General features: G+C 54.4%; 9 protein-coding genes across 9 annotated transcripts; 4 read left to right on the top strand and 5 right to left on the bottom strand.

Annotated features, from left to right (window-relative positions):
• Window positions 1-73: 73 nt before the first annotated feature.
• Window positions 74-955, bottom strand: PHYSODRAFT_504068 (hypothetical protein; the record flags this gene model as incomplete). The annotated part of the gene is made up of 1 exon (XM_009528964.1): window positions 74-955. The coding sequence occupies one exon, from the start codon at window positions 953-955 to the stop codon at window positions 74-76; it is 882 nt and encodes a 293-aa protein (XP_009527259.1).
• A 2,026-nt stretch (window positions 956-2,981) lies between these two features.
• On the top strand, window positions 2,982-6,189 carry PHYSODRAFT_332041 (hypothetical protein; the record flags this gene model as incomplete). Its single annotated transcript, XM_009528963.1, has 4 exons — window positions 2,982-3,336; window positions 4,470-4,542; window positions 5,738-5,883; window positions 5,978-6,189. The coding sequence occupies 4 exons, from the start codon at window positions 2,982-2,984 to the stop codon at window positions 6,187-6,189; spliced, it is 786 nt and encodes a 261-aa protein (XP_009527258.1).
• A 3,249-nt stretch (window positions 6,190-9,438) lies between these two features.
• On the bottom strand, window positions 9,439-9,672 carry PHYSODRAFT_390897 (hypothetical protein; the record flags this gene model as incomplete). Its single annotated transcript, XM_009528962.1, has 1 exon — window positions 9,439-9,672. A coding segment is annotated over one exon (234 nt), but the record flags the coding sequence as incomplete, so codon positions are not given.
• A 22-nt stretch (window positions 9,673-9,694) lies between these two features.
• Window positions 9,695-12,209, top strand: PHYSODRAFT_354656 (hypothetical protein). The gene has a single exon (XM_009528961.1). It carries the CDS (start codon window positions 9,731-9,733, stop codon window positions 12,122-12,124), a length of 2,394 nt encoding a protein of 797 aa, XP_009527256.1. The 5' UTR covers window positions 9,695-9,730; the 3' UTR covers window positions 12,125-12,209.
• A 168-nt stretch (window positions 12,210-12,377) lies between these two features.
• PHYSODRAFT_383672 (hypothetical protein) lies at window positions 12,378-12,665 on the bottom strand (the record flags this gene model as incomplete). Its single annotated transcript, XM_009528960.1, has 1 exon — window positions 12,378-12,665. A coding segment is annotated over one exon (288 nt), but the record flags the coding sequence as incomplete, so codon positions are not given.
• Window positions 12,666-12,890: 225 nt separating this feature from the next.
• On the top strand, window positions 12,891-14,027 carry PHYSODRAFT_559203 (hypothetical protein; the record flags this gene model as incomplete). The annotated part of the gene is made up of 1 exon (XM_009528959.1): window positions 12,891-14,027. One exon carries the CDS (start codon window positions 12,891-12,893, stop codon window positions 14,025-14,027), a length of 1,137 nt encoding a protein of 378 aa, XP_009527254.1.
• Window positions 14,028-16,162: 2,135 nt separating this feature from the next.
• On the top strand, window positions 16,163-17,801 carry PHYSODRAFT_261374 (hypothetical protein; the record flags this gene model as incomplete). The annotated part of the gene is made up of 2 exons (XM_009528958.1): window positions 16,163-16,237; window positions 16,323-17,801. 2 exons carry the CDS (start codon window positions 16,163-16,165, stop codon window positions 17,799-17,801), a joined length of 1,554 nt encoding a protein of 517 aa, XP_009527253.1.
• A 2,416-nt stretch (window positions 17,802-20,217) lies between these two features.
• On the bottom strand, window positions 20,218-20,436 carry PHYSODRAFT_420838 (hypothetical protein; the record flags this gene model as incomplete). The annotated part of the gene is made up of 1 exon (XM_009528957.1): window positions 20,218-20,436. A coding segment is annotated over one exon (219 nt), but the record flags the coding sequence as incomplete, so codon positions are not given.
• A 1,443-nt stretch (window positions 20,437-21,879) lies between these two features.
• Window positions 21,880-24,602, bottom strand: PHYSODRAFT_504681 (hypothetical protein; the record flags this gene model as incomplete). Its single annotated transcript, XM_009528956.1, has 3 exons — window positions 21,880-22,577; window positions 22,614-23,005; window positions 23,098-24,602. 3 exons carry the CDS (start codon window positions 24,600-24,602, stop codon window positions 21,880-21,882), a joined length of 2,595 nt encoding a protein of 864 aa, XP_009527251.1.
• Between the last annotated feature and the right edge of the window lie 1,089 nt (window positions 24,603-25,691).

Here is a 25,691-nt window from a genome sequence, read left to right as displayed (position 1 = left end):
TGAGTGCAACTACATGTACATTTGTCACCATTACCCTCTCCATCTGAGACCGTCCATCGAGTTGAGTGGGCAATTAGGCGAACTTGGCGCGCGGCGGCTCCGTCGTGGGCAGCTGACGCTTGGGCATGGGCACGAGCACGCTCGTCTGCGCCTTGTACTGCTGGTACTCCTTGAGGTTGCCCCAGCGCTCGTCCGCGGCCTCCTCGAGCAGCGGGACGCCCGAGCGGAAGATGATGAGCAGCGTCATGAAGGTCGGACTCACGGCGGCGGCGCACTGCAGCGCCAAGCTCGGCAGCGTGTGCACGGCCACGAGGAAGACGCCGATCCACATGAGGATCTCGCCGAAGTAGTTGGGGTGGCGGCTGTAGCCCCAAAGGCCCGAGGTGATGAACTTGCCGTCGTTGCGCTTGTCGTGGCGGAACTTGGTCTTCTGGTAGTCGGCCGTCAGCTCGATAACGTAGCCGATGACCCACATGGAGGTACCGATGATGTCGAGCGGCTTCACTTCCGGGTCGTCACTGCCGTGCGTGACGCTGAGCAGCACCGACAGTAGCGTGAAGAAGACCCACAGACCCTGGATGTTCCAGGCCGCCAGGTAGCACAGCGGGTTGACGATGATCTCGGCGAAGCGCTTGTCGCTGCCGCACTCGCAGATGCGCCAGTACAGGAAGGACCCGAGCCGCACGCACCAGAGCCACAAGAAGGCTGTGAGCAGCGTGTCGCGCCATGACACGGACTCGCTCACGCAGTAGGCGAGCATCGAGACCGTCGCGTACGTGGTGGAGCCCGTGAGGTCGAAGTACCGCTCGGTCTGGTTGGGGATGCCGTAGAGCGCCGAGAGCCACTGGATGCCCACGCACACGCCCGCGAAGAGCTGCAGATCCGTGACGTAGCTGACCGCCGCCACCAGCGAGAGGCACGTCAAGAGCTCGGACAAGTCTTGCGAGAAGCCCATGAGGGTTGCTGTTGTTGTTGCTGGAGCTGAAGGACGAGGCAAGTGGAGCTGAGAGCGCGAATTGGAAAATGATTTCGAGCGTGGCGCGAGGATTTGGCTTCGGCACGAGGTCTCGGCTGGTATCTTCAATGCAGACTGGCGCAAGCATGTTGCAGTGACCCCGACCCGGGACAGTCGAGCAGCTGGGATCTCAAGATGGTCGGTCACGGCCATATGAACGCAGACTTTCTTACGTGTTGGCAAAAATGGTCACGAACAGCGGGATGGCTTTGGTGGAGCACCAGACTCCGCAGTGCTCTTGCGCACTCCTCGTCAACGAAGGAAGGAATTCATGGCATACAGTACATGCGTACGATAAGGGCTGGCAGAGGTTTCGTACATTTACGACGTTGAAGCCGCAGCGCAGAGATTAAAGCGCCTGATGCTGTCAAGTTGACAGCGCCAATGTGTACATGTACCTCACCGAGGTCCGGGGCCGGGAAGGCCTGATGACGGACGGCGGGATCGCGATCATGAATTGCAGCAGAAAAGACAAACAGTCACGACGGGATCACCAAAAACTGGTGCTGATTTCCATACAAGATGCACCTGGTCTTTTATGTATTTATGTAGCATCCCAATCTGAAAAACTCTACACTGAAGTACAGAATTCTGTAAGCCGGTTTGGACCGGACTTTGGAATTTCTGGCAACGATGCGAAACTGACCCCCACTGTGGGGGTCAGTTTCCCACTGTGGGGGTCAGGAAAGCGAACAACCAGCATGTGGGGGCCCCACATGCTGGTTGTTCGCTTTCCTTGAATATCGTGTTCGCAAAATTGAAATATGGCTTCCATCGCCTCGTCGTCTTAGCCCAGTCCGTAGGACAAATGGAAGGACCAAAAGTTAGGCGCCTCGCTCCGTATAATTAGAAACAAATAGTGTCATGTGACTACATGGGCACAATCCCCCGTCCTAGCTGTCTTGGTGGTCTTATCGGTTTAGCGTCCTCCATTGTCCTTCTCGAGATATAAGCCGTTGAAAACTTGTCTCTTGTAGCTTCGAATTTTGCTGATTTGTCCTAGCCTAGGACAATTTTGACTTGATTTCAGTATAGTATCAGCTATCTTTAGCGCCGATTTCCCTGCCCGATGCGCCTTATAAGAGACACCTTTGGGGGGTCAAAAACACCCCATACAAATGTCAAGTCAGTTTTGTCCTTTTTCGGGCTCCCTAGGACCAAATCGTGGTTTGGTGTGGCATAGAGCATTGTCATGAACAGCTCGAGGACTGCTCGTTCAGCTAAGCGTAGCCTTCACTCCGAGTACCTGCAGGGGGCACAGCGATAAGGAAAAGGATTCGGCGCTTTTGACAGCTTTTTTATCAATCAAAGCCGGTGAGAAGTCAATATCTCCATCGGAGCCTATCTGTCTATGTCTATGATATCGACCCGCAAGGACCTCTCTGCGTGAATGAAATATTAATTATTAAGTATTGTTTTTTGGAATCGGCTTCCTACCACTCAAATATCTTCCCATTGTCTTCTCTGCTAGCCACCGCCAACTCGCACACAGCACTCACTTGGGAAAACTTCTCGTGTGTGCGGCCGGTCGCGGGGGAAGCTCTGCACAAACCGACTTCTCAATTTGAAAAACTCGAGTTTTCCAGGGATAACTTAGTACTGTGTCAGGGATCGTTAGTAGTGGTATTTTTGGGCTACTAAGTGATGCTAATACTAATATCATACTTAACATTAACCCACTATCACTGTCAGTGATACTAATATTAACATCTACAGTCAAACCTGTTTATATGATCCTCTCTATTTGAGCCATGCCGTTTATTTGATGCAGGCTTTGTCGCTACCAAATATTTCACTTAGTTTTTGTATGATCTCTGTTTATATACATACAAGGTATATGAGTCACATTTTTGGGTACCAAATTAGGTCTCACCTGTTTATTTGATTCACACTGCTCACGGCCACACACTCTTCAAAGCACCACTGCTCAACCCTCAACGCCTACCGCAAGCTTTCTTCGCTCGCCATGTCTCCTCGCACCTGTCTGACGCTAGAACAAAAGCTCCAAGTGCACCTAAAGCTCCAGCAGAATCCTGGCATGAACAACCCCATGCCCGCCGAGTGGATCTACGCAACTTTCAAGGCCCGGGTCAGTCGTGCCACACTCGCCCGACTGCGCAACCTGCCTTCTTCCTACTTCAGCCACGTCGACCTGAGTGCGACCAAGCGGCGCCGAGTGAAATTCCCTCAGTTCGAGCGGGAACTGAGGGAATTTTTCTTTCAGAACGAAGCTAAAACGGCGATGGCGGACGACGTGCTCCTGATGAAGGCGCATGAGCTGGCGGAGCGCTTAGGAGGAAGAGGAGGAACAGGAACCCGCAGTTCAACCTGCCATTGCTCTGAGACACTGCATGGAGCTGGCTGCATTTCTGCTGCAATGCGGAGAGCAGACTGACAGAGAACGAAGAGCTTTACAGACCGTGACCGCTTTGGTTCGAGAGACTACGGTGAAGGCAAAGCGGCAGCGAACTATGCACGATTTCTTTACGTGCACCACATAATTGTTTTAACTGAGTCCATTTTATATGAGTCATTGTAGTAGATGGTCACCAACAGGGCCTCATATAAACAGGTTTGACTGTATGAACCACATATATTAATACTAATACCCAGAAAATGAGCGATAGTACTAATAGTACTAATAATACTAATATTATCACTGATATTCACAAGAAGTGCAGCTTCCGATACATATCACTGTTTCGCCTCGCAGCGTTCATGGCGCATTCCTGGGGCCACGGAGAAAAGCCCATACAGTAAACTGAAATCGATGCAGCTCTTAGTTTTCTCTTGTCTGACACGTGAGGGGACGGGACTGATACGACGGCGGAGACTTGATGCACTCACCAAATCAGGCTTTGAGTTGAGTTAAACTATGAGTTGAGAAGTCGGATAAACAGAAATGTCAGCGGATACAGAAGGTATAATCTCGCAGTCCGTGCTAGCCCTTCGATTTATGCACCAGACCATAGACACCAACAAAAAACGTGTGACTTACAATTCATTTTTTGTTGAATACGACGTCTGTGGAGGCCTACTACACAATCATCGTCTTCTCCCTCCCCCTCCTCCTTCTCCTCGAGGAGTCCTCGATAAGCCAATCGTCGTGTTGGTATTAGTACTTACCAGACACGACTTGTATACATTTCGGGTGCATGGTTTGTTAAGGCACCACATTGCCGACGAGATTTTTTTTTAATACTGGGATAGAAAGCGACGAAGTGCTGATAGCCCAGCCCAAACAGGATTAATTCGGGCGCCAATCGCCACCGGTGATGGACCGGTAACATGTTTTAGGTCAATTTAAAGTAAATGATGTCGATTGACCAAGTGTTTTAGACTTCTCAAGAATGATGGAGGCTGGTCCAGTTCATTTGCAAATTCGTCGAGTTAAGATTCGTTTTATTGATTTTGCTCTAAAATCGGCTTTACGTCGTGATACATTGTCGGGCAGATTCTGCGGCTGCGAAGCAGGCGCAGGAGAAGGACGCTCACGTGCGGATTGAGTTTATCAATGGCGGTCAAAGGTGAGTTAACCAGTCCTATCCCAGCCTTTGCGAAGCCCTAGTAACGTTGAGGTGTATTGAGTTACTGGCCATGTAGCCGAACTTCTAATCCCCCTTCCATCCTCAAGAGCAAGAGGAGTGGGTTTGATATGTAAAATGTGCATGTCCCTACTTAGTATAAGCTAAGCCGTGGTTTCGCTTAGAGAGAAGAGGGCATGAGGATTTCTTGTCCTATGTTCGTGTCTGCCCATTTCCTGTAGTCATTCATCAAGAAACTGAGAAAAGCCGACGAGATATCCATACGCTGTGTTAATTAGTACGTTAACCTAAGATTTTTTGAAATCTATCAGCATCTAGTCACCAAACGCTAGCAAGATCAAGCCTCAAACGACACAACAAGTCGGAATTAGGGCCAGTCAACACCAGCCGACTTGGTGGTTAAGTATACTGTACGAACTGCTCGGCTTGATGTAGTAGTTCGAAGAACTCTCTCTTTACTGCCAAAATAGGTTGTTTACATTAGCAGCCGATGATGGGACCATGCCTAATACACCGATGGACGAGGATTCAAAGGCCAAATGAAGTACACAGTAAGTGTGAATATGGATAAACCAAGTTCTAGTAGCACCAAGTACGACGCCTTGGTAAGACCGTGCCTGATGCAGGCAGATCGACGCAGACGTAGCAAGGAGACGTCTCCGCGGCGTACTTAAGTATCTTCGGCTACAGTGGTCCTATAGGGTACTATTTAACTTATTGTGCTTTGCAGATAAAATGTCGCCCCGTTTTATGGCCTAGATCGAGGAAGGCCGGTCCACAAATCAGGGTACAAAACAGAGGCGGTAGCTCGATTTACTTAGATCGACCTCGAATTGCGCTTTTGAAAACGCAAAAGGGATCGATTTACCGTAGATCGACCTCATTCTGCCCAGATCCACCAGGAGATCGACCTCGAGCCCTGATTTGGATTGTCGTAGCTCGAGTTATTATTAGCCGGCCTAAATAGATCGATCTGTCCCTTTCTTTGACCTCGTTTTATTAAATCGACCTCGACTTAATGATAAATCGAGGAGAGCTCCAAGTCAAAACGACAAAACGTTGACGGTGCCAACAGTGGCCGATAGTGTCGTGATTGGTTGAAATAAGCATTTAGTTGAGCGGTTAATCTATTGGCCAAATCATTTGACTCAAATGTCAATTCCAAGGTGCACGCCAGGCCGCAAGGACGGCGGGTGGAAGGAGCGGGGATGGAGGAGCGCGACGCCATCAAGGAGGGCGGCGAGCCGAAGGACGTCGGCGGAAAAAAAGGGGGGCTGCATGGTTCCGCCTGCCAAGATGTGGGTGGTGTCTGGGAGGACGGCGGTAGGCTGCACGACGGCGGGCGAGTGGTCCGCGGTGGAGGCTAGGAAGATGGCGCGGAGCACGACGATGACGGTTACCTGAAGCAGGGCGGTAGGCACCAAGATGGCGGCGCAGGACAAGACGGCCGCGCCGTGGAGGATAGACGGCGGGAAGGAGGAGGAGGAGAACCGGAGCGAACGGCAAGAGGCGGCGGACCGGAGGTGGGGCGATGGGGAGGGTAGCCGCCAAGGCGAGGGCGGTAAGGACATCGAGCGGAGGGAAACGAGCGCAAGGGCGCAGCGACCTGCTGGGAGGCGACGAGCATAGGGAAGCGTGCAGCAGGAGGAGGGCGTGGCTGCTGTGGCTTGCTGCGGCTTGCGTGCTGGTGTTGGCACCAACAACACGACGCTGGTGGGGTGCTGCAGCTGCTGTGTGGACTGGCACTGTTGGTGGGGTAGCTGCAGGTGGAATGCTCCGCAGTCACACCCCACCACTAGCGTCTAGTACTCTTGAGTAGGAATAAGCTATTGATAATAAATGGAATAAATTAATGGTTTTCTTGTATATGCTGCATTGGATCCTAGCGCTTCGCTCGTGCGGCATGCAGCAAGCTCCGCCTGAGCGACACTCCTGAATGAGCAGCTCTCACTGAGTGCTGCTTGTTCATGTGATGGGTAGGTCGATAGGCGTGCCCAGGAAACTCGATTGAGTTCGTGATAATGGTTGAATCGCTATTGCAAACGGCTCAAATCAGCTCGTCAAAGGCAATACAAAAGCTAAGTAACTTGTCGGCAGCAGAACAGATATGTATATTATACCCTTATTACTTAGATTTCCTATGGGATGAATACATATTTCGGCCGCGTTGCCGACATTATACGTCGGCATAGTGTCGGCAGCAAATATACCTAACCCTAACCATGTTGATTGGCCTAAATAGGGATCTACCGGATGCTTATTCGCTGAAAAAACGTATTGGTCATCTGATTGGGCCATGGCCGCCATACAGTGGCCAAGTCAAGTTCTTGTATGTCGGCACCGTCACGATATTCATCCATATGGGTTGAAATCGCTGAATACAAACTTCAAGTCTTTTGGAATCGGCCGAGACGGCCTGAGCGACTTCTTATTTCGTCTTTATTGCGTACATAGTAAACTCAACTCAAATCAAAATCTTGGGCGGTTTGCTGGCGATTTGGCTCGGTCGATTCAATCAATCGACTTCGGAAAGTTCGACTAGAACGTGGGCAATTACGACTAGAAGCTACGAATTGTTATTGCATAAAATTCAGGGGTTGTTTGCTAAATATCACACTAAAACGTTCTTCCGTAAACTTTTTCGAGTGCAAGAAGTTCATGAGCGGGATGTAATACAAGAAAGTTATAGCTAACGTTAGTTTGTAGCGGTTTGCTTGCGATTACCACTCTCGATCTCCAAGAAGTGACAACCAGTCAATGAAGGCATGCCACCAATGTTTTCATTGAAGAGATAATACTTTCTGATAAGGCCCCGAGCGTTTGGCGGCATTAGAGTGTAGGCATTGTTTGAGAGCTCTAAGTCTGGTTTTGTTCCTTCTGAGGCGGCTACATTTTGAGCAAATAACGTTGGGGGTACTCTTTTTGCATTGACTAGAAACTATTGGGTCCCGGTATCGCTGAGAGTAAATTGCCCCAAATCGAAAAATGAAACAACGTCACTCTACGGTCCAGGCGCGTGTGTCATTGAACGACATTCTCGCCACTTTCGCGCGACATACCCACTTCAACTTGCGCTTAGCGGTATAGTGAGATGTCCGGATTCTGAGCACACCACCCAAGCCTAAGGCGTCATGCACTAGTTGTGCCTTCAGTGAGGCAGCGATAAATTGTGAGTTTTTACTCAATTTCACCGTTATTTTACTTGATGTGCGTACGGGGCAAGCACTTCGGCTGCGAAGCAGGCGCAGGAGATGCCTGCGGATCGTAAAAGAAGTAATTCCTAGCTCAAAAACTAACAAAAAAGTCGAAGTACTCGTATTCCAAAATCCTCCTATCTCAGCTTCGCTGAGCCCTGGTTGTGTTCAAGTAGTCACAGACTGTGACTACTTAAAAGCAACTGTGACTCACAGTTGCTTTTTTGCAGCTAGTTTATAAACCCGCGTAGAATGATTTTGGCGGGTCTATCCGTGTTGTCGGAACTTCGCGTTGGTATCTTATTGCTCCTAAGAACTGCGAACAGTTCGGGTGCCCCGAATAAACACTTGTAGTTGGGGTGTAGCATTCGCGCGAAGAAGTACGAGGTACGAGCTCATCATCGGGCGCTGGCAAGATGAAATGTCTGTAATCCAGAGGACGACGATCCAGATTACGACGCAAGTACGCGGGCGGCACTGCTGTCTACCTTGTTATCCAATAGGTCGAGGTGGTACAGATCCGCCTTCGTCACACTACATCCACGAGGGCTTACAGTCCTTGGTGACGAAGGGGACTGGAGAGCGCGACGCTGGTTTCTGGAGAGAAGGACTGGCGTATCATCATCATTGGTGAGTCGTACGCAGGGTGGCACGCTCGAGACACAGCGAGGGAAACTTGTGCCGAACGGTGAACGGATCGCCGTGTTGACTTGATTGCGACTGCAAGCTGCCTATACGCGGCTAATAGCCTCAGTTTGGCACCGTTGGATTGCGGCCACCACCAAACGTGGCGACGGCAGTGAAGAGCTTCAACATGTGTCATAAATTGCCGCCGTTCCGGTGGGCAGCCAATCAGAGCGAAGAGCAACCCCTCGTCGAAGTTGCCAGCAAATCAGCGCATTGCTGAAACCCGCGTCGATCCGCGGCGCCGTCCATCCTTCAGCGATGATATTGCGCAAGGCCAGCCACGTAAACGGCCCCAACCGACCTAGCTACCTTATTGCTGCAGTGCTTCCCGTACTGCTTGCAGCGCTGCTGAAGGCCACTCGATCGGCGCGCCGCGCAGAGCACACCATCCTTGTCAAGCCATTTCGGTAGTCAGCTAACCGTTATGCCGCGTCTCTGTATAACTGGAGCATACAAAAACCAATATGAACCGTCGAAAACGACCCGTTAGGTTTAGGTTAACCACCGATTTCTAACTGTTAGATATCCGCTGGCTCGGTCTCAGTGACTTTCGAGCAGCCATTCCCATTCCGCATTCCGCAATCTGCTTCAGGAAGCCACGAGCGACGGCTTGGCTTCGCTTCTCGGCAGCTATGAGCGACACCCTCTACGCGAGCGTGGGGCAGGACGACCTGGAGTGCAACGACGCCGCCGCCAGCCGCGTGTTCTCGCGCGGCCCGGACCACGATGAGCGCCGCGCGCTGGTCAAGAAGTTCGTGCTGGGCGCGCTGGTGGTGATGCCCTATCTGGTGCTGCTCGCGCTCTTCGCGGGCGTGGGCGCGCCCTCCACTGGCGCGCGTAGCAGTCCGGCGGTGGCGCTGTCCGACCTGGCCAACCAGACGCAGGTGGACCAGGTGTGCGCCGACCAGCGCCTGCAGAAGCTCGACATGCAGCGCAACGTGTACTACGACTCGTCGCTGCTGTCGCGCCCGCAGCGCTACGCGGCGCTGCAGCAGAAGGGCGCCACGCTCTGGTTCACGGGCCTCTCGGGCAGCGGCAAGAGCACGGTCGGGCGCGCGCTCGAGAAGGAGCTGCTGCACCGCCGCGTGCACACGTACCGCCTGGACGGCGACAACGTGCGCATCGGACTCAACCGCGACCTCGGCTTCTCTGAGACGGACCGCGCCGAGAGCGTGCGCCGCGTAGGCGAGATGTCCGCGCTCTTCTCCGAAGCCGGCGTCATCACGCTCGTGGCGCTCGTGTCCCCGTTCCGCGCGCGCCGCGATGAAGTGCGCGAGCTGCACAAGAAGATGGACATCCCGTTCTACGAGGTCTTCGTGGACGTGCCCGTGTCGGTGGCCGCGGACCGCGACGTCAAGGGCCTGTACAAGCGCGCCATGAAGGGCGAGATTAAGGACTTCACGGGCATCTCGTCGCCCTACGAGGAGCCGCTGAACCCGGAGATCCACCTCAACGCCTCCAGTCAGTCGCTGGACGACGAGGTCAAGATGATCCTGGACAAGCTGGAGGCTGAGGGACTGCTCACCGGCGTGGAGCAGCCTCCTAGTGGATATCCCGGTGTGGCTGTCGCGGACGGCGGCAACGCTGTCGCCACGTTCCCCACGCTGTTCCCGGACCAACCGAAAGCATCGCGCCCCGACAACTACGACGAGCTTCCTCGCGTGCTCCTTCGTGATGAGGACGTCCACTGGCTTCAGGTGATTGGAGAGGGCTGGGCTGCGCCTCTCCGCGGCTTCATGCGCGAGGGCGTGTACCTGCAGTCGCTGCACTTCAGCAGTGTGCTGTACGATTCGGACAACCTTACGGACAACCACTTGGCCCTCCACAAGCCTACCAACTTCTCGGAATACTCGAGCGAGTTCGTGTCCAAGGGCGAGCGCGTGAACATGCCTGTCCCCATCGTCCTCCCCATCAACGACGCAGCCAAGGAGCGCATTGGCAAGTCCAAGCAGGTTGTGCTGGTGAGTCCGTCTGGCGAAGAGTTGGCGCTGCTGAACGACCCAGAGGTGTATGACCACCGCAAGGAGGAGCGCATCACCCGCACCTTTGGCGCCATGGACAACGGCCACCCGTACATCGCGGAGATCCTGAAGTCGGGTGAGTTCCTGCTCGGTGGCGAGATTGAGCTGCTGTCCCGTATCAAGTACAACGACGACCTTGACCAGTACCGCCTGACCCCGACGGAGCTGCGCAAGCGCTTTGATGACATGGGAGCCGATGTCGTGCTGGCCTTCCAGACTAGAAACCCGACGCATGCTGGACACGCGTACCTGATGAACAACGCCCGTGAGCAGCTGATCGCGCAGGGCTACAAGAACCCAGTGTTGTGGCTCTCTCCTCTTGGCGGCTGGACGAAGGAGGACGATGTCCCGCTTGATGTGCGCGTCCGTCAGCACGAGGCAATTCTGCGCGACGGCATGCTGGACAAGGAGAGCACGGTTCTCGCTATCTGGCCGTCTCCGATGATCTACGCCGGACCTCGTGAGGTGCAGTGGCACGCCAAGAGCCGTAAGAACGCTGGCGCTAGCTTCTTCGTTGTCGGACGTGACCCCGCTGGTATCAAGCGCTCCGACGGCGACAAGGACGACATCTACGCTGGTGACCACGGCCGCTTTGTGCTTCACATGGCTCCTGGCATGGAGGACTTCAACATCTTGTCCTTCTCCAAGGTATACTACGACGTTCAGGACCACAAGATGAAGCCGATGGACAGCAGCCGCAAGCAGGACTTCCTCTCCATTTCGGGCTCGCGTATGCGTAAGATGGCGCGCGAGGGTCTTCAGAAGTGCGAGGGCGACAAGATCCCCGCTGGTTGGGAGGACAAGCCGACGTGTGTGCCTCAGGGTTTCATGGTCAAGTCTGGCTGGGACATCATGATCGACTACTACCAGAACATCGACAGCCCGCGTTGGATCCCGTTCGCGACGCAGTTCTCCAAGCCTGTCGTGGACACTTCGCGCTCGTTCTCGTCCGAGGGCACGTTCGGCCGCACCGACTACAAGCTCCACTTCAAGAACGACAAGGGCGAGAAGATTTCTCCGTGGCACGACATCCCGCTGCACCCGGCCGATTCCAAGGACAACAGCTCGTACAACTTCATCGTCGAGATCCCCAAGGGCATCGCGCACAAGATGGAGGTGAACAAGGAGGACCGGTACAACCCCATTATGCAGGACACGACCCACAACGGCACGCGCGGCCGCGACTACCTGTACGGCGTGCCTTTCTTCAACTACGGCCTGTTCCCGCAGACGTGGGAGGACCCGAGCGTGAAGGACGAGAACGGCAACGGCGGTGACAACGACCCGCTGGATGTGATCGAGATCGGCGCCAAGCAGCTGCCCATGGGCTCCGTGAACCCCGTGAAGATCCTGGGCAGCCTGGAGCTCGTCGACCAGGGCGAGGTGGACCACAAGATCGTCGTCATCGCCCTCGCCGATGAGGACGCCGACAAGATCAACAGCGTGAGCGACCTGCAGAGCGTGAAGCCCGGCGTGTTGGACGCTCTGGTGGACTGGCTCAAGAAGTACAAGATCCCGGAGGGCAAGTCGGAGAACGTCTTCTCGCAGGAGAAGCCGACGTCGGCCGAGGCCGCTGTCCAGATCGTGGCGGAGACGCACGAGCGGTGGCAGAAGCTCAAGGCAGGAGAGATTAGTGTCAAGGACGAGTTCTGGCTCAGCTAGGCCCGCCAACGGAGCCCCAAGCTCCTTGTTCGCGGACGTAGCTCAGCCTCATTGATTGATGAATAAATGCTCTGTTTGAATAGTTCGTTGGTGGAGAGTGGTTCGTGTTAGTTCATTTCTTCTTCGTGGCTTTGAACCTGTGCTGCTCCAAGTCGATGAAGTCGTCATCGTCGTCCTCTTCGCCCTCTTCGTCGTCATAGCCCTCTTCTTCGTCTTCTTGCTCGTCATCTTCCCCCTGCCCTTCCTCTGGCTTGGCATACTTGTGCTTGGACCTGGCCCTGCGGCTGGCCTTCTTGCGCCGCAGCCGCTCGATCTTCTCGCTGCGCTTGCTCAGCGCGCCGTTCACGTGGTCGTCCAGCTTCTGCAGCAGCAGCTTCCGCGCGGCGCGGCGGTTGCCGTCCAGCGAGCGCGTCTTCTGGCAGCGCACCTGCAGCCCCGTGGGCACGTGCGTCAGCAGCACGCAGTTGCGCACCTTGTTGATCTTCTGGCCGCCCTTGCCCGAGCCTTTCACGAACGACTCGTCCAGGTCGGCCTCGCGCAGCTCCACCTCGGCGCGCTGCTGCTTGGGCTTGACAGGGCCGTCGCTGGACGAGAAGAGGCTGGGGAAGAGCAGCGCATTGGGGGCTTGGAGAGGCGCCCAGCGACGCGCCACGCTGCTGGAGCTGGCTGCGGGGCGCAGCGTCGACAGCAAGCGCGTCAAGAGCATTGAGGCGCTCGCTCTGCCGACCGTTTATGGCCACACGCTCACTCGTCTCTTGTTCCAGGTATGGCGCAGCTTTGGCGGCGCTGGCATCGACGCTGGCATGGCTCCGTGCTGGCAGCGCTGCGCTCGTCTCGCTGGCCGGTGGAGGCGCTGGCGGATCGGCAGCAGCCCGCTCTCAGCCGCGTCTACGGCTGGATCATCGAGCACACGCGCCGCAGGGAGGCGAGTCACGCGCAGCGCGTCGCTCCTCGCCGCGTCCCCGTGCTGAGCGTGGGGAACGTGACGTTCGGAGCCACGGGCAAGACGCCGTTCGTGCAGTTCCTGGTCGACTACGTGCTCAAGAACGGCGGAGGAGACCGAGTGCCGCTGCTGCTCAGTCGCGGCTATGGCGACGACGAGTGGCGGATGCTGGCCAAGCAGTTCCCGAGGTGCGAATTGGCGCTGGGAGGTGATCGCTTGGCGGTGGGGAGGGCTAAGGTGAAGGAGCTCGGGGGAGACGCAGCACCTTTAAGCTGCGTGGTGCTGGACGATGGTCTGCAGCAGTGGAGACTGGTCAAGGACCTGGAGATCGTCATGGTGGACGCCTTGCATCCGCTGGGGAACGGACTGTTACTGCCGTGTGGAAGTCTGCGCGAGCTGCCACGTGAAGCCCTTGATCGAGCAGATGTGGTGGTTGTGCACCACGCGGATGCACTGGAGGAAGAGCAGACGCGGGCGTTGTTGACTGGTTTGCGGGCGCTGATGAATCCGCACCGGAGTCCGATTGTTGCCACCTCTCGGATGAAGGTGGTGAGGCTTGTTCCAGCTACTCAACTGCTGAGTGGAAGCAGAGGTGGTGATGCAGAGCGAGTGTGCTTGGATGGACGCGCTGCTCTTGTGGTGTGCGGCGTGGGCAACCCAGAGTCCGTCAAGTTGGTGGTGCAAAAGGTGGCTCGCTGGGCCCATACGGAGCTCAAAGCGTTCCCTGACCACCACGCATTCTGTGAGGGAGATGCCTCTGATGTTGTGAGCTGGGTGAGTGAGCTGGAAGCTGATGGGCATGCTGTGGTGGTTGTAACCACGGAGAAGGACTTCGCTCGATCGCCTGTTGTCATGGAAAGTCTCGCGGAGAGAGTGGATCTGCGGGCGCTTCAATGTGAACTCGAGTTGATGCACAATGGTGAACAGGTCAAGCAACGCATTGACTCCCTGCTTGGGTAAGAACGATCACACCCTGATAGCGGGATCAGCCACGATGAGAGACGACTTGACAAAGTGACAGGGGGGAGTTAAGTCATCCACGAATAGAGCAAGACAACGCACTCCATCCTATCAGTCCACGGCTTCATCGATAATTCTTGGACGATTCACGACGCTCATGGGATCTACGATAGCTGCATGGGGCTTGCAGCTCTTGCGCTTCTGGAAGCGGCTGCAAGTCAGTTATTACGGCGGCAAGTACTCGATTGATCGTGTGCTGGCACTGGAAGCCTACACGAAAAATACCTCGCTCCTGCGCGTATGTTTGGTATGCGTCGCGACCCCGATACCGATGATTGTGGTCGTTGTAGCACAAAAGTTGGTGCCTCTACAAAACCCCAGAGATGGCTGGAAGGCCAACTACGGCTTCTGGATTCGAGTGACGATGCTGATTTTCGTTGGAATTCCCCCACTGACTGTCCAGGCAACGTATTTCATTGATGGCATTCACATCTCGGCGTGTCGGCAGATTTTACTGTCACTTTGTGTATCATTGGGCGTGATCTCGTGCGCCTTGCTCATAGCAGCTCGCCTCATTTTCCCCATCCCGTTTTTCCTGGTGACGCTGACTCCAGTTCTCTACGTGGTGCTGCTGATCTCCTTCCGGCTTGTTGTGGGTAAACGAACGCTGGATCAAATGCTGGCGCGTCGGGACAAGCTGGCCCAGTTCGTGGCTTATATCTCTGCCAAGTTCATCCCCGTGTTCCTCTACCCAGCATACGAGTCACTTTTCCACCTTGCAGAGGGATCCCCTTACCAGCTTTTCGTCATTCTCCTCCTCCCGCTGATCAAGTTGGCGCTGAAGAACATCATGCTGCGCTGTACCGCCCACATGGAAGATATGACGCCCGAAGCAGTCATCTTCACTGTCGACTTCTTCAACGCGGTGTACATGGCCACATGCATGCAGAGCTCGTCTTCCGTTACCACGATCACCATTATCACGGCCACGGACTTGACCCAGACACTCATCATGCTGTACGGGCTTCACCGCCGCACGTCCACAATCCTTTCAAGGCTGAAACAGGTTACTAAAGCTTCATCTAAGGACGATGGGTTGCTCGTGGCTGTCTGCTCGTTATGTCGAGATCCTGAAAAGTTTGTGAAGCAAAGAAGCACTGGAATTCGCATACGCTCGTGCTTGCCGCACACTCTCTCCGAGGTGGATAACCACCTTCTTAAGCAATTTGACCCGTTAGCTGATGCGGTTATTCTACCCCCACGAACCAGCTCCTCAAACCGACGTCCGCGGTGCTTTTGCAGCCTCCGAAGCCAGAACAACAGCACAATTTATCCTGTACTCCCTATTCAGGTGAAAACCGCGCATGAGACTTTTACTGACGCGAACCACTTGGTATCGAAAACCTGCTCGAGCCGCACCATGTCTAGCAATCGCTCAAAGATTTTGGAAGAAACCCTGAAGGCTCTGTTCACGACGGAATGCCTCGTTATCTCGGCGTATTTGGAGAGTATCATTGAATCTCCCCAACGCGCGCTATCATTCCGAGATGGGACGGGTCTCTAGCGACAATGCGGTCTCTACCGTTCTACCGGTATTGACGTTCGGAATCTTGCAAGTGGCGTCTCTAGGGGTTCTCGTAGCAGTGATCAAACGTAATTGCGGGATGCGAGCGCTGCACCAGCTTGCATTTGTCTTGGAGACTCGAATGTGGCTGATCCAGGTGAAGTGGATATTCTGGACAGCATTGACTTTGTGCTTTCGCCTCGTGCATTTTGGTGCGTTGCCTCATTTACTTTGATTCCTGCCGTGGCGTACGTATGGGCTAACAAAACGGCGTAATCCATGTTGTAGGTGTGGACTTTACATTTGCATTTCTCCAGCATTTGGGATGAGTTGGAACCAGCAAAACATTGAGAAGTGGTGCTAAGTTATACACTCTGTCTCTTGTGTTCTTGAAAAGTAGTGTGCTTTTTGGATATGCACGTCACGATGCGCGCGTCGCAGGGTTGCTGTGCTTGAAAATAGCCGATCTCTCTTTTGCTATTCCTGTCACCAGGACTTCTGTCCAAAATACCAGCGGCACCTCCATGACGTGGAACACTTCCCCACTCTCTCAAGTCGAGGCGTAATACCCATGGACAAGCGCTGGAAGTCGACCATCAAGCCGGGAATGGGCAACCGCGCCAAGGCTGTAACTCTGCTGCTTCGAGTACGTCATGGATTTCACAGTTCAGCCCCCCCCCCCCCCTCATTCATTTCAAAAACTAACAGCATCTTTCTTCATGTTTTGTCAGGAGGAAGTGAAGAGTGACAAACGACAAGCGGTGGCGGACGCGCTGGCGGCCAAACTCACGGCCAAGTATGCCAAGCAGGACCCGGTGTTCGCCAATTCCATCACCAGTATGGCGAATCGTCTCTTGTTGCACTCGCAGAAGCGGGTCATGGAGGGGGACATTGTGGCGCTGGAAGCAGTGGTAAAGAAGATGAGTATGGAGCGGCAGAAGGGCAAGCAGCCAGGCAACAACAACGATGGCAAAGGAGGTAATGGTGGCGTAGGTGTCAACGGGGAGACAACTCGAAGTTCCGCAAGTGCCGGAGCTCAAATCGGAGCCAAGAGTCCACCCGCTAACTTGGACGCTCTCAAGGGACAAGACGAGTGGGTGCTGCTGAACGCCCTCACCCTCGTGGAGTTTGAGAGCGACCAGGAGAAAGAAAAAGCCAAATATATCGAGAAGAAGCGCATGCAGAAAGCCTGGCTGGACGCTCAGCAGCAGGAGAAGGCCAAGTGCCGCGACAGCGAGAAGAGGATGAACGACGAGGCCTTCCAGCACCAAGTGCAAGATCTGAGCAAGTGGAAGGAGCAGGAGAGCTCCAAGCTGCAACGCCAACACGAGAGCATCATGAAGGTGCGTCGAGAGCGCGACGAGCAGCTCAGGCAGCAGAAAATGGCTCTGGAGCAGCGTGAAGCGCAACGCAAACAGGACGAGGCAGCCGAGGTCGAGCGCGTGCAGGCCGAGCTCAAGTGGCTCGAGACTGACGCGCGTCGTCGTCGTGAGACTGAACACGCTCGAATGAAGAAGCTGCAGGCTGAAAACACCCTCGTCCAGCAACACAAGAGCCGCGTGAAGCTGCAGGAGCACCAGGAAGACGTCGAACTCATGGAGGCGTATGCTCGTCGATTGGCTCGTGAAGACGAGGAGCGTATGCGCAGACTGCAATCGAACCTCCAGCGTCGCGATCACCAGCAGATGGGGATCGCCGAGAGTTTGCAGGCTCAAATGAAGCAGAAGGCGCTGGACGACGAGCGTCGTGCCGAGGAATACCAGAAGAAGAAAGATGAGGCCGAGTTGCTCAAGCAGCAGGAGAAGCAGGCGGCGAAGCACAAAGAGGCTCTCGAGCGGCAGCAATTTCTGCTGGAACAGCGAGCCCATAAGAAGCAGCGAGAGCGTCAGGAAGTGGAGGACGATCTTACATTTGCGCGTCAGTATCACGCCGAGGGTCGAGCTGCTATTGAAGCGCAGCAGCGCCAGGCTCGCGGTGTGCGGCAGCGGAACAAGAGCTTCCAGGAGAAGCTCATGGTGCAAATGGCCGAGCAGAGGCAGGGCCAGCCCATGTCGCCGCTCCACTTGCCCCGCACACTCATGAACAGCCGAGAGAAGCACCTGAACGCCAAACTACTGCAGAAACTCGAGGATGCCGATATGGGCCAGAAGGTGCTGGAGAAGCTCAGCCCTGCGAAGGAAGCGCCGGTCATTAGCACGAGCTTCTACTGATCAGAGGTTCCAGCGCTTAAGTAATACTTGAAACTTGATATGACAGCTAAGCTTACACGTGCATTCGTGCTGCATGTACGGTAGAACGGCCAATTGATAATCATCAGGACGCCTACAAATGGCGCGAGTTCAAAGGAGACGTAAGTCAACTTCGTCACACTATACAGTAGACGTGAGCCACTCCCAAATGATCTCTTCTCAGCTCGAGAGTATTCGTGCTTACCAGGGGTCTTTCCATCGAGCGTTGACCCCTGCGAGATCTTGCAGTGGCCTCCTCCAAATTAACACCATGGATTTTGTTCATAAGTTTCTTCGGCTTGGGCTTCTTGCCCTGCGTCACCTCGGTCTCTCCACGATCTCGGTCGTCTCGCATTTCAATTCGGCTGGATCGCAAGCGAACAAGCACTCAGCTGCAGCAAAAATCTCCCTTCACGCCAATACAATGCATAAGAATCACGGTCCACCTGACAGCCCAACAATCTGGTCTCCCCTCACATGTACAATGGGGGCCACAAACCGTGCTTGGCCACCAGCTCGTTGTAGTACTGCACGTGCCTCTCGTCCAAAAACTTGCGCAGGAAGATCTCGCTGTACCGGAGCGGGATCTGCACGGCCTCGTCCCCATGACACTTTGCAGTCATAATTCTACTCCGCAAGTCGTCAATCACAGGCAAGTGCTCGGAGCAGAAGACCCCGTGGTATTTGTACGTGACGTTGTCGTCGTTGCAGTCCACAAAGTTGCACACTTGGGTGCGACTCGAAAGCTCGTTCTTGGACTTGTCCACCGCGTACTCGGCCGCTTTGTCTTGGTCAATGCGTCCAGCACTAGAACGGAGGTTAGGTGGCGGCGGCAAAAGAAATCTTGGGCGTAAGGGCTCACTCCGGGCTTCTTACAACCAGGGAAGGCGCACTTATGACGACGAATGGGTTCTGGAGTAGCGACCACAGGGACGGGAGCTGGTTGGGGGGGGGGCGGCTGAAGGGCGAGAGAGCTGCTCGAAGTGGGCCGCACACACCCGTCGCCGGTTGAACTCGAACTCGCCGGGCTTGGGGCAGTTGAAAAGCACGCATGGAGGAGTTGGAGGCAGGGGAGGGGTGCTGCTCATTGCTACGGATGGTTTTACGCTGCAAAAAAGGAGAGTTTAGGGTAATGACTATTGTGCTTTGCACGAACTTTGGCATGCGATTAAGGGCTCTAAACCAACGAGCAAATCCTTCCCGGTGATCATATCTCGCAGCCTAACTCTAAGTTTGAGGAGGTTCAGACTATGTTATGAGAGTGTCTGGAATGTCCTAAGCCAGGTGATCAGCGAGATGATTCCGGTGGCTGTACGTGGCGCCTCTGGTCGAGGTGCCTCTCTTGGTGTCCGCTGGAAGAGATCCAAACAGATAAGTAATCTTGTGCCTTGAACTATTGTCCTTGGATTTCCGCGTTCCCTTCGTGCTAGTGCTCGTAGTTGCCGGAGTCCAGCCTGTTGGAATGCTGCGACGCTGCTTGCAATGGTAACCTGGCCCCCATTGTGAACCACTTGGTTTCGTTGGGTCCATAGGACTGTCATGCATACTGTGCTCATAACCCACCATATCCGTTTCTATTCACGCGCGTAGTCGTCGGTCTGATCGGGAAACGCGATGCTAAATCGACGACGCAGGTCTGTTGTAAACGGTGGTGGTACTCGAGACGCGCAATTCGCCGTATACCGAAGAAGCTGCTGGCCATCACACCTTCGTCTACCCCAGCAGCTGATAAGATATTTCCAGCATGCTTGGGCGCCCGGACACTCCCAAAGTAGGTGCGTGAGTGTCTCCTTTCGGTGCTGACAGCTTTGAAGCTTGCGACAGCTTGCATCCATTTCACGGCCGTCGAAGAAGAGATTGAGTTGCTTCGTTGCCGCTCTGTAACTTACCCATACTTGATATTCCGTAATCGAATTCTTGTGAGCCCACAGTTGCTTCGGTGTTTGTTGCATAGCTCCGCGCTGCCATGGATCCGCCGCTACAGTTGTTTCCAAGCGTGCGACCACAGACCGTAGCTCGCGTCCTAGTTCTTGCTTGAACGCTTTGAATGGTAGTTTCTTGATTGCAGACAAGACATTGCAGTTTGACACAGTTTCCAAGGGAAGCGGTGGAACAAGGGGTGAGCTTGAAACACCAACCCTCTTCTACCCGCTGCTAATTCATCGTATTCGTCGGCCATCTTGGGTGTTGGGGTATACGCTTGTTGGATAGCCCAGTGAACGCCGTTCGGTTCTGGTTTTAGGATAAAATATCCTCCGTCGGTGCCGTCGGTTCCTTCTGGGACCCGTTCGACGAGTTTAGTGTCTAGGACTTTCCAATGGTAATGATAGTGCAGATTCGGTGGTTGCCGAAGCTCCACCGTTGACCGCACCTGCAGTTCCTCTGCGATATCTATCGGTGGGGACCCTGCTATAATAGCCAATGCCCACCGACACAATTTCGGAGCCGTATGATGCGTTGTTGCGTCCGACGTCAATGAAATCCGGAGCGTATACGCCGCCAGTCCTATTCGCTGAATGTGCAACTCCTGTAGCGTGCAAACGCGGGTCCGGTTATATTTCTTGGCTGTCAGCATGCCCCCGTTTGCTTCTCGAATCCATGGGTTACTGCTCCACTCATGTTGAAGGGCAACTTCAACCTGTACGCTACCGTCACTCCCGCAAGCAGAGCGTGCGGCTGTGCCAAGTGGGGCCCTGCCAGAGGCAGGGGCTGCTCCCACACGGCAAGATGCTCGTCTGCAAGGCCCACGCCGTGCTGCTGGAGGAGAAGGACCGATACAGGTATGTGGGCCAGAATGTCTTAGCTTCAGTCGACCACTCCCGTTGCCAACGAGGAAGTTCCTCGTAAAGCCTGATCTGCAGTGTATTATCGTCCCTCCAACAAATGGCCTGGTCGGCTAACCGGGCCAGGTCCCGTGTACCTTGCCTTAGTAAAGTCTCCTTCTCTTCCTGTGTGGGTTGAAGCCACCCGCCTAGCAGCTCTTGCATCCTTTTGCAAGGTGTCTTCGGATGTCGTCGCCCGGTTTCCGTAAGGGTTATTGTATTATCACTGTCGGCCTCCCCACCCCTGAATGTCCATGCTCGCCATGCTGCGGAATACGTATCCTCTTGCTGCATTAGCCAGAGCATCGCATGTTTCATTTTTTGAGATTTTACGGCCACCTCAATCGATACGAGCCCCACGCCTCCGGCGCCTCGTGGAGTGTACAGAAGTCCAGGATTGACCTTATGCCTGCTTGCTTCCGTTTCTATCGAATGGCGCCACAGGAATTGCTTCTGCAGGTGTCGAAGTTCCTTGCCTGCCCACGGTGGTATATCGAACGCTGCGGCCGTGAACAATATTGCTGGTAGCATGATCACATTGAGGATGGTTACCCGGTGATATACACTCGTAGCCATCTGCGCCGCCGTTGCTAATCTTCGTTTGATATTGCGGATCCGGTGGGCCCAGTTGTGACCCGATAGCTCCTGAGTTCCTACTTCGTAACCTAAGTAACGAGTAGTTTCTCCATGCCCGAGTACCGGTATTCCATATAGCTCATTCATCTCCACCGCCGTATTCAGAAACATTAACTTGCTTTTCGTGGGCTGGACACTTAGGCCCGACAGTGCTCCAAAGCGCCGAATTATATCCATCACCCACGGGAGCTGCTTGGCTTCTTGAAGGAACACCGTCGAGTCGTCCACAAAGGCCGAGAAGCGGTGCTCAGCATCCGGTTTGCCCGGTACGTTGATCCCCTGCAACTGTGAGTCCTGTGAGATAGCTAGCGCCAACACCTCTGCCGCGATCAAGAAAAGCAAAGGCGCCAGTGAACAGCCTTGGCGACTGCCTGATAGCACCTCTGTCGGCTGCGAGAGTTCCCCATTTACCAGAAAGCGAGCTGTAGTCCCATCATGCAGTCGTCGTAACATATCTACGAATTCTTTCGAAAAACCAAAGCGTAATAGCGATCCGTTTACTGTCACCAAATGCCTCCTGTAGGCGGAAGTGCCGTCCGAAGGCATCCGAGGGTACAGTGTCCATGGGCACCAAACCCTCTGTGACTGCGCTGAAGGAGAACTTAATTCTGGAGAGCTAGCTGCAGCTCCTCCCTCTCGAATGTCGAGGTGAAGCAGCTCTCCACAGCTGCCCAGTTGATTTGCCGGTCTGCCGCATAATACGCAGCTTTGTAACTCTCGATCTTGTCCAGGGCCGTAAGGTGACGCCGTACTTGAGTTGGTACGCCGTTCTCCACGTCATCTTCCGTACCAGTGATCGCGCGAATTTCGGGATCGTAGATAATGGCGCACAAGATATGTTGAGCGAGCTTGAGTGTATGGCCGAAATCGCATTGCTGGAGTAGCGAGTCATCACCGTACGCTCGCGAACGCATTCGCTTCCAGTCATCGCAGTTGTCAAACGGCGGGGCACGCTTTTCCTTTGTAGGTGGTTCCGCTAGCCGCTTAGTCCAATCATCAAGCCATGTGTGGATCGACTTGTCGGTAGTCCGACCACGATACTGGATTAAACCCGCTAACATACAATCTTTCCGCCAGGCCGTAGTCCATGCTATTAGAACATCATCACTCACAGCTTGCAGCACGTCGGTTGCAAACGGAAACCGTGCAACAAGTCGGATCAGTCGTCGTGGTTCCAGTTCGGCTGCTCGTTGCCACTTATCGTTGTTGCTCGTGGCCAACGGGAACGGCGTCTGTGCTCCTTCCGCCCACTCCGGAGCCAAGAATTTCCAGTGGTGTTCCCAGTCCGGTCTCGCGACGACTGGCGCTGACAATTAAACGGGTTCTGTCACTTCACGCTTTCTTTTTTTCCGCCCGACTGCGGTAGGTTTGGCACTGTACAATGCGCCGAGTTTGTTTGTCACAGCGAGAGCAGAACGGTGATCCCTCTTTTGCATTATCTTCTTGGATCTGTGCCTCAGCTTCTTCTGCTGCTGCCTGTACGGTTTCCGCCGGCTTGGTTTGCTGCTGACCCTGTCACCGGATGGGACGTAGGCCTCGTCATGAGGATCCGTGGCGCTACCTGTTGATTTCTCACTATGGTCCTGTATCTGATCTCGTTCTCGGTCCAGCGCTCCTTCCTTGATCTCCCGCACATGGGTTTGCCATTGCTTCAACGCTACTAAAGGCACTTGGTGCCGCTGAAGGAATTCCCGAACGGTTGGGCTCGCTTCGTCCTCCAGGGCGGCGCTCAGGAGACGGTTTTGCTCTTATACTGAAAGTTTCGAGACGGTATTGACTAGGAATCCCAAGAGTTCATGGTATCGATCTGCCTCTGCTACCCGTAAATATGTTGAATTTCACACTTGAGCTCGTGTGGTATCGTCATGCCTTGCAGCCGGTGGTGCAGTTCATCTAGCGAGCCACCCCATTCGTCCGGATTCCATGGCTCCGCTGTGGCTTCGGCTTGCGATCGCGACGACCCGTCCTCGCGACCGGGAATCCTCTCTGTATCCTCCATTTCAAAATCTTCCGTCTTCGTCCCCTCCCGCTTCCCTACATCTGTGCCTTGTGGCTGTACGTGCACGAACGCCGAGTAGTGACGCCCCCAAAATCGTAGGACTAGTGGTGCTGCGTGTGCTTTCAGCTTGTCCTCCCGAATACGTTGGACGCAATCCTGGACTGTCAGCATAACCTGTTGACCGGTTTCGGAGACCTTTTTGAATCGCGTCCGCGAGCTTGGTCTATACATCACGCAGTTCCACGCTTGGTCACCTTGCGTGTTGTGCGCGAATACATAGATTGATCGTTTGAGAAAGTTTACTGCCATCGCCATCAGGTCACTGCCACCCCAGTTGAACCCTTCAACCATGGTGTCTCTGTCAGAAGCACTTCCAGCGTACTCCTCCAAGTACCACTTAAACTGCTTCTTGGAATCACCTGGCGGCATGTTTTCCCACCCTCGCTGCACATTCACTAATGTCAATGTCCTTGCGTAGTGATCGAACTGGTCACTCATATGAAGCTGTCCTGCGTGTTTGATGCCTCGCTTGATTGAGGTGGTTGCCTTAGTCAGAACGTCGTCATGAGCGGCGAGATCGTGGTTGGCTACTGCTTGCACGATAGCGATCGCCATGCAATTGCCCGTCGATGGTGTCGTCACCTCACGTATATGCAGTAGCCGTTCGACCACTTCAACGTTGTCAATCGTGGTGGGGACCACCGCATCCCATGGAATGTTGAGGAGTTGCTTTGGTAGCAGCGGTTCCACCACAGTTAGTAGCTCCTGGCGTTCACGCTGTTTTAAAGCCACTAGTTGCGGGGCTGTCGGCACCGCCGGCGGCGTGCGTCTCACTATGTGCAACAGGCTCTTTTCATCTTTGGTAAGATCCTTATAGAGACGCTCTTTTGGGGTTTCTTGCGACGATCCCGATGAGATATCGATGATTTCCTGGTGTTGATCTGCCGGTGGCTCGATTCCAGCGTTCCTATCCTCCTCGTCATCTTCCTCATCTTCGTCCTCAGCTAGGACGTCATATCGCGAGTGCGCTGGCCTTATTTTCTGGTCCAGGGCTGCCTTGTGGGCGAACAAGGTCCGTCCTTCTTTCAGCTTGACTGTTACCCATTTGGGTTGAGGCTTGGGCGTAGGTGCCTGCTGTTGCTGGCTGGCTTCTTCTCGGTGGTGATCTCCTTTCGGCTCTCCTGCCTGATCGGACGCCGGTTCGAGATCTCGCTGCGGTCTTCCGAGCTCCACATCGTGGCCATTCGCCGTCGGACTCACGGCTTCTTCCTCTGCTCGTTCCGCTTGCTGGTGCAGGCGCAAACGTTTTGCTGCTGCCTCCTTCATTTCCTTCATGCTGCCGTACGGATTGGCTAGGTCCACGAGATTGATCACCTACTCTTCACAAGCCACCAGTCCTCCTTGCCCTCTTAATTGGTCGTCCGTGTAGTTGCACCGCGCGAGAGTGTGTCCTAGCTGCCCGCAACGTAGACACTACAGGCGACGACCTACAGCCGGGTGCTTGATCACAATGCTTGCCCCAAATCAAATGATTCGTTGGATTCCCCGCTGGAATTCTGGGCATCCTGCTAATTTGAATGTTACTTTCCACAATGTAGAAGTGCGAGAGTTCGGCGTGCAGGCATCCAGATCCTCGAAGTCGATTTCGACCTGACTGTGCTTTTTAAAAAAGGCTGTCAGTCGTCCGATGTCCATGAAGCGCGTGATGTTTTATAGACGGACTTCGTATTCCGTTGGCGGACTCATACTAACACCAGCGCGTCCTAACTGGCGCTCCCACGGGGTTCCGCGGTCGGGCCCGTGTACGTTCATCAAGCGGTACACTCTTCCTTTGAACGGCACTGGTGTCAGTGCATGCCTCGCAGCTGTCGCGCGATCAAAAAAGAAGAAATGGATTGACTTCTTGACTCTGTTGAAGCTTATCGTTTTGGTTTGACTTAGCAACCCATGCAGCTCCGTCAAATTCACATTAGCCCGCTCGGCTGCGAGCAGAATGTCTTCTTGGAGCGCACGTGTGTGCTGGCGGCTTACGCGCACGCCCGTATAGCCGTTCAAAACAAACATGAGCTCCCCTTCAACCTGCGCTTGAATCGTGCTGTACAGACGCAGCCGCTCTTGAGAGTCTAGAATACTTCTGATGAAATCCGGCAGACGCCTGCTGACAATGCTGCCTTCTGCTAGACCTTGAATGATTTTCCATTCATCATCGGAGCCCTCGCGCAGCTGGTGCTGCGCCCTGCCGGGTTCTCTTCGCGTGCATATTCCCTTGAAGCGTTCGATGTCATTGCTTGAGTACTTGCCTGGATTAAACATGAACACTGGGAATGCCTGGGGGTCCTCGCTTGTCGCTGGAGCTGAAGAGCGATCGGACCCTTGCTTCACCTTTGCCGCCCACTGGTTGAGCACTGGCGCTCT

This window comes from Phytophthora sojae (genome assembly GCF_000149755.1).
Source record: "Phytophthora sojae unplaced genomic scaffold PHYSOscaffold_4, whole genome shotgun sequence".
Lineage (NCBI taxonomy): Eukaryota > Oomycota > Peronosporomycetes > Peronosporales > Peronosporaceae > Phytophthora > Phytophthora sojae.
Note: the sequence above shows the minus strand (reverse complement) of the source record. Positions and strands in the feature narration are given on the sequence as shown.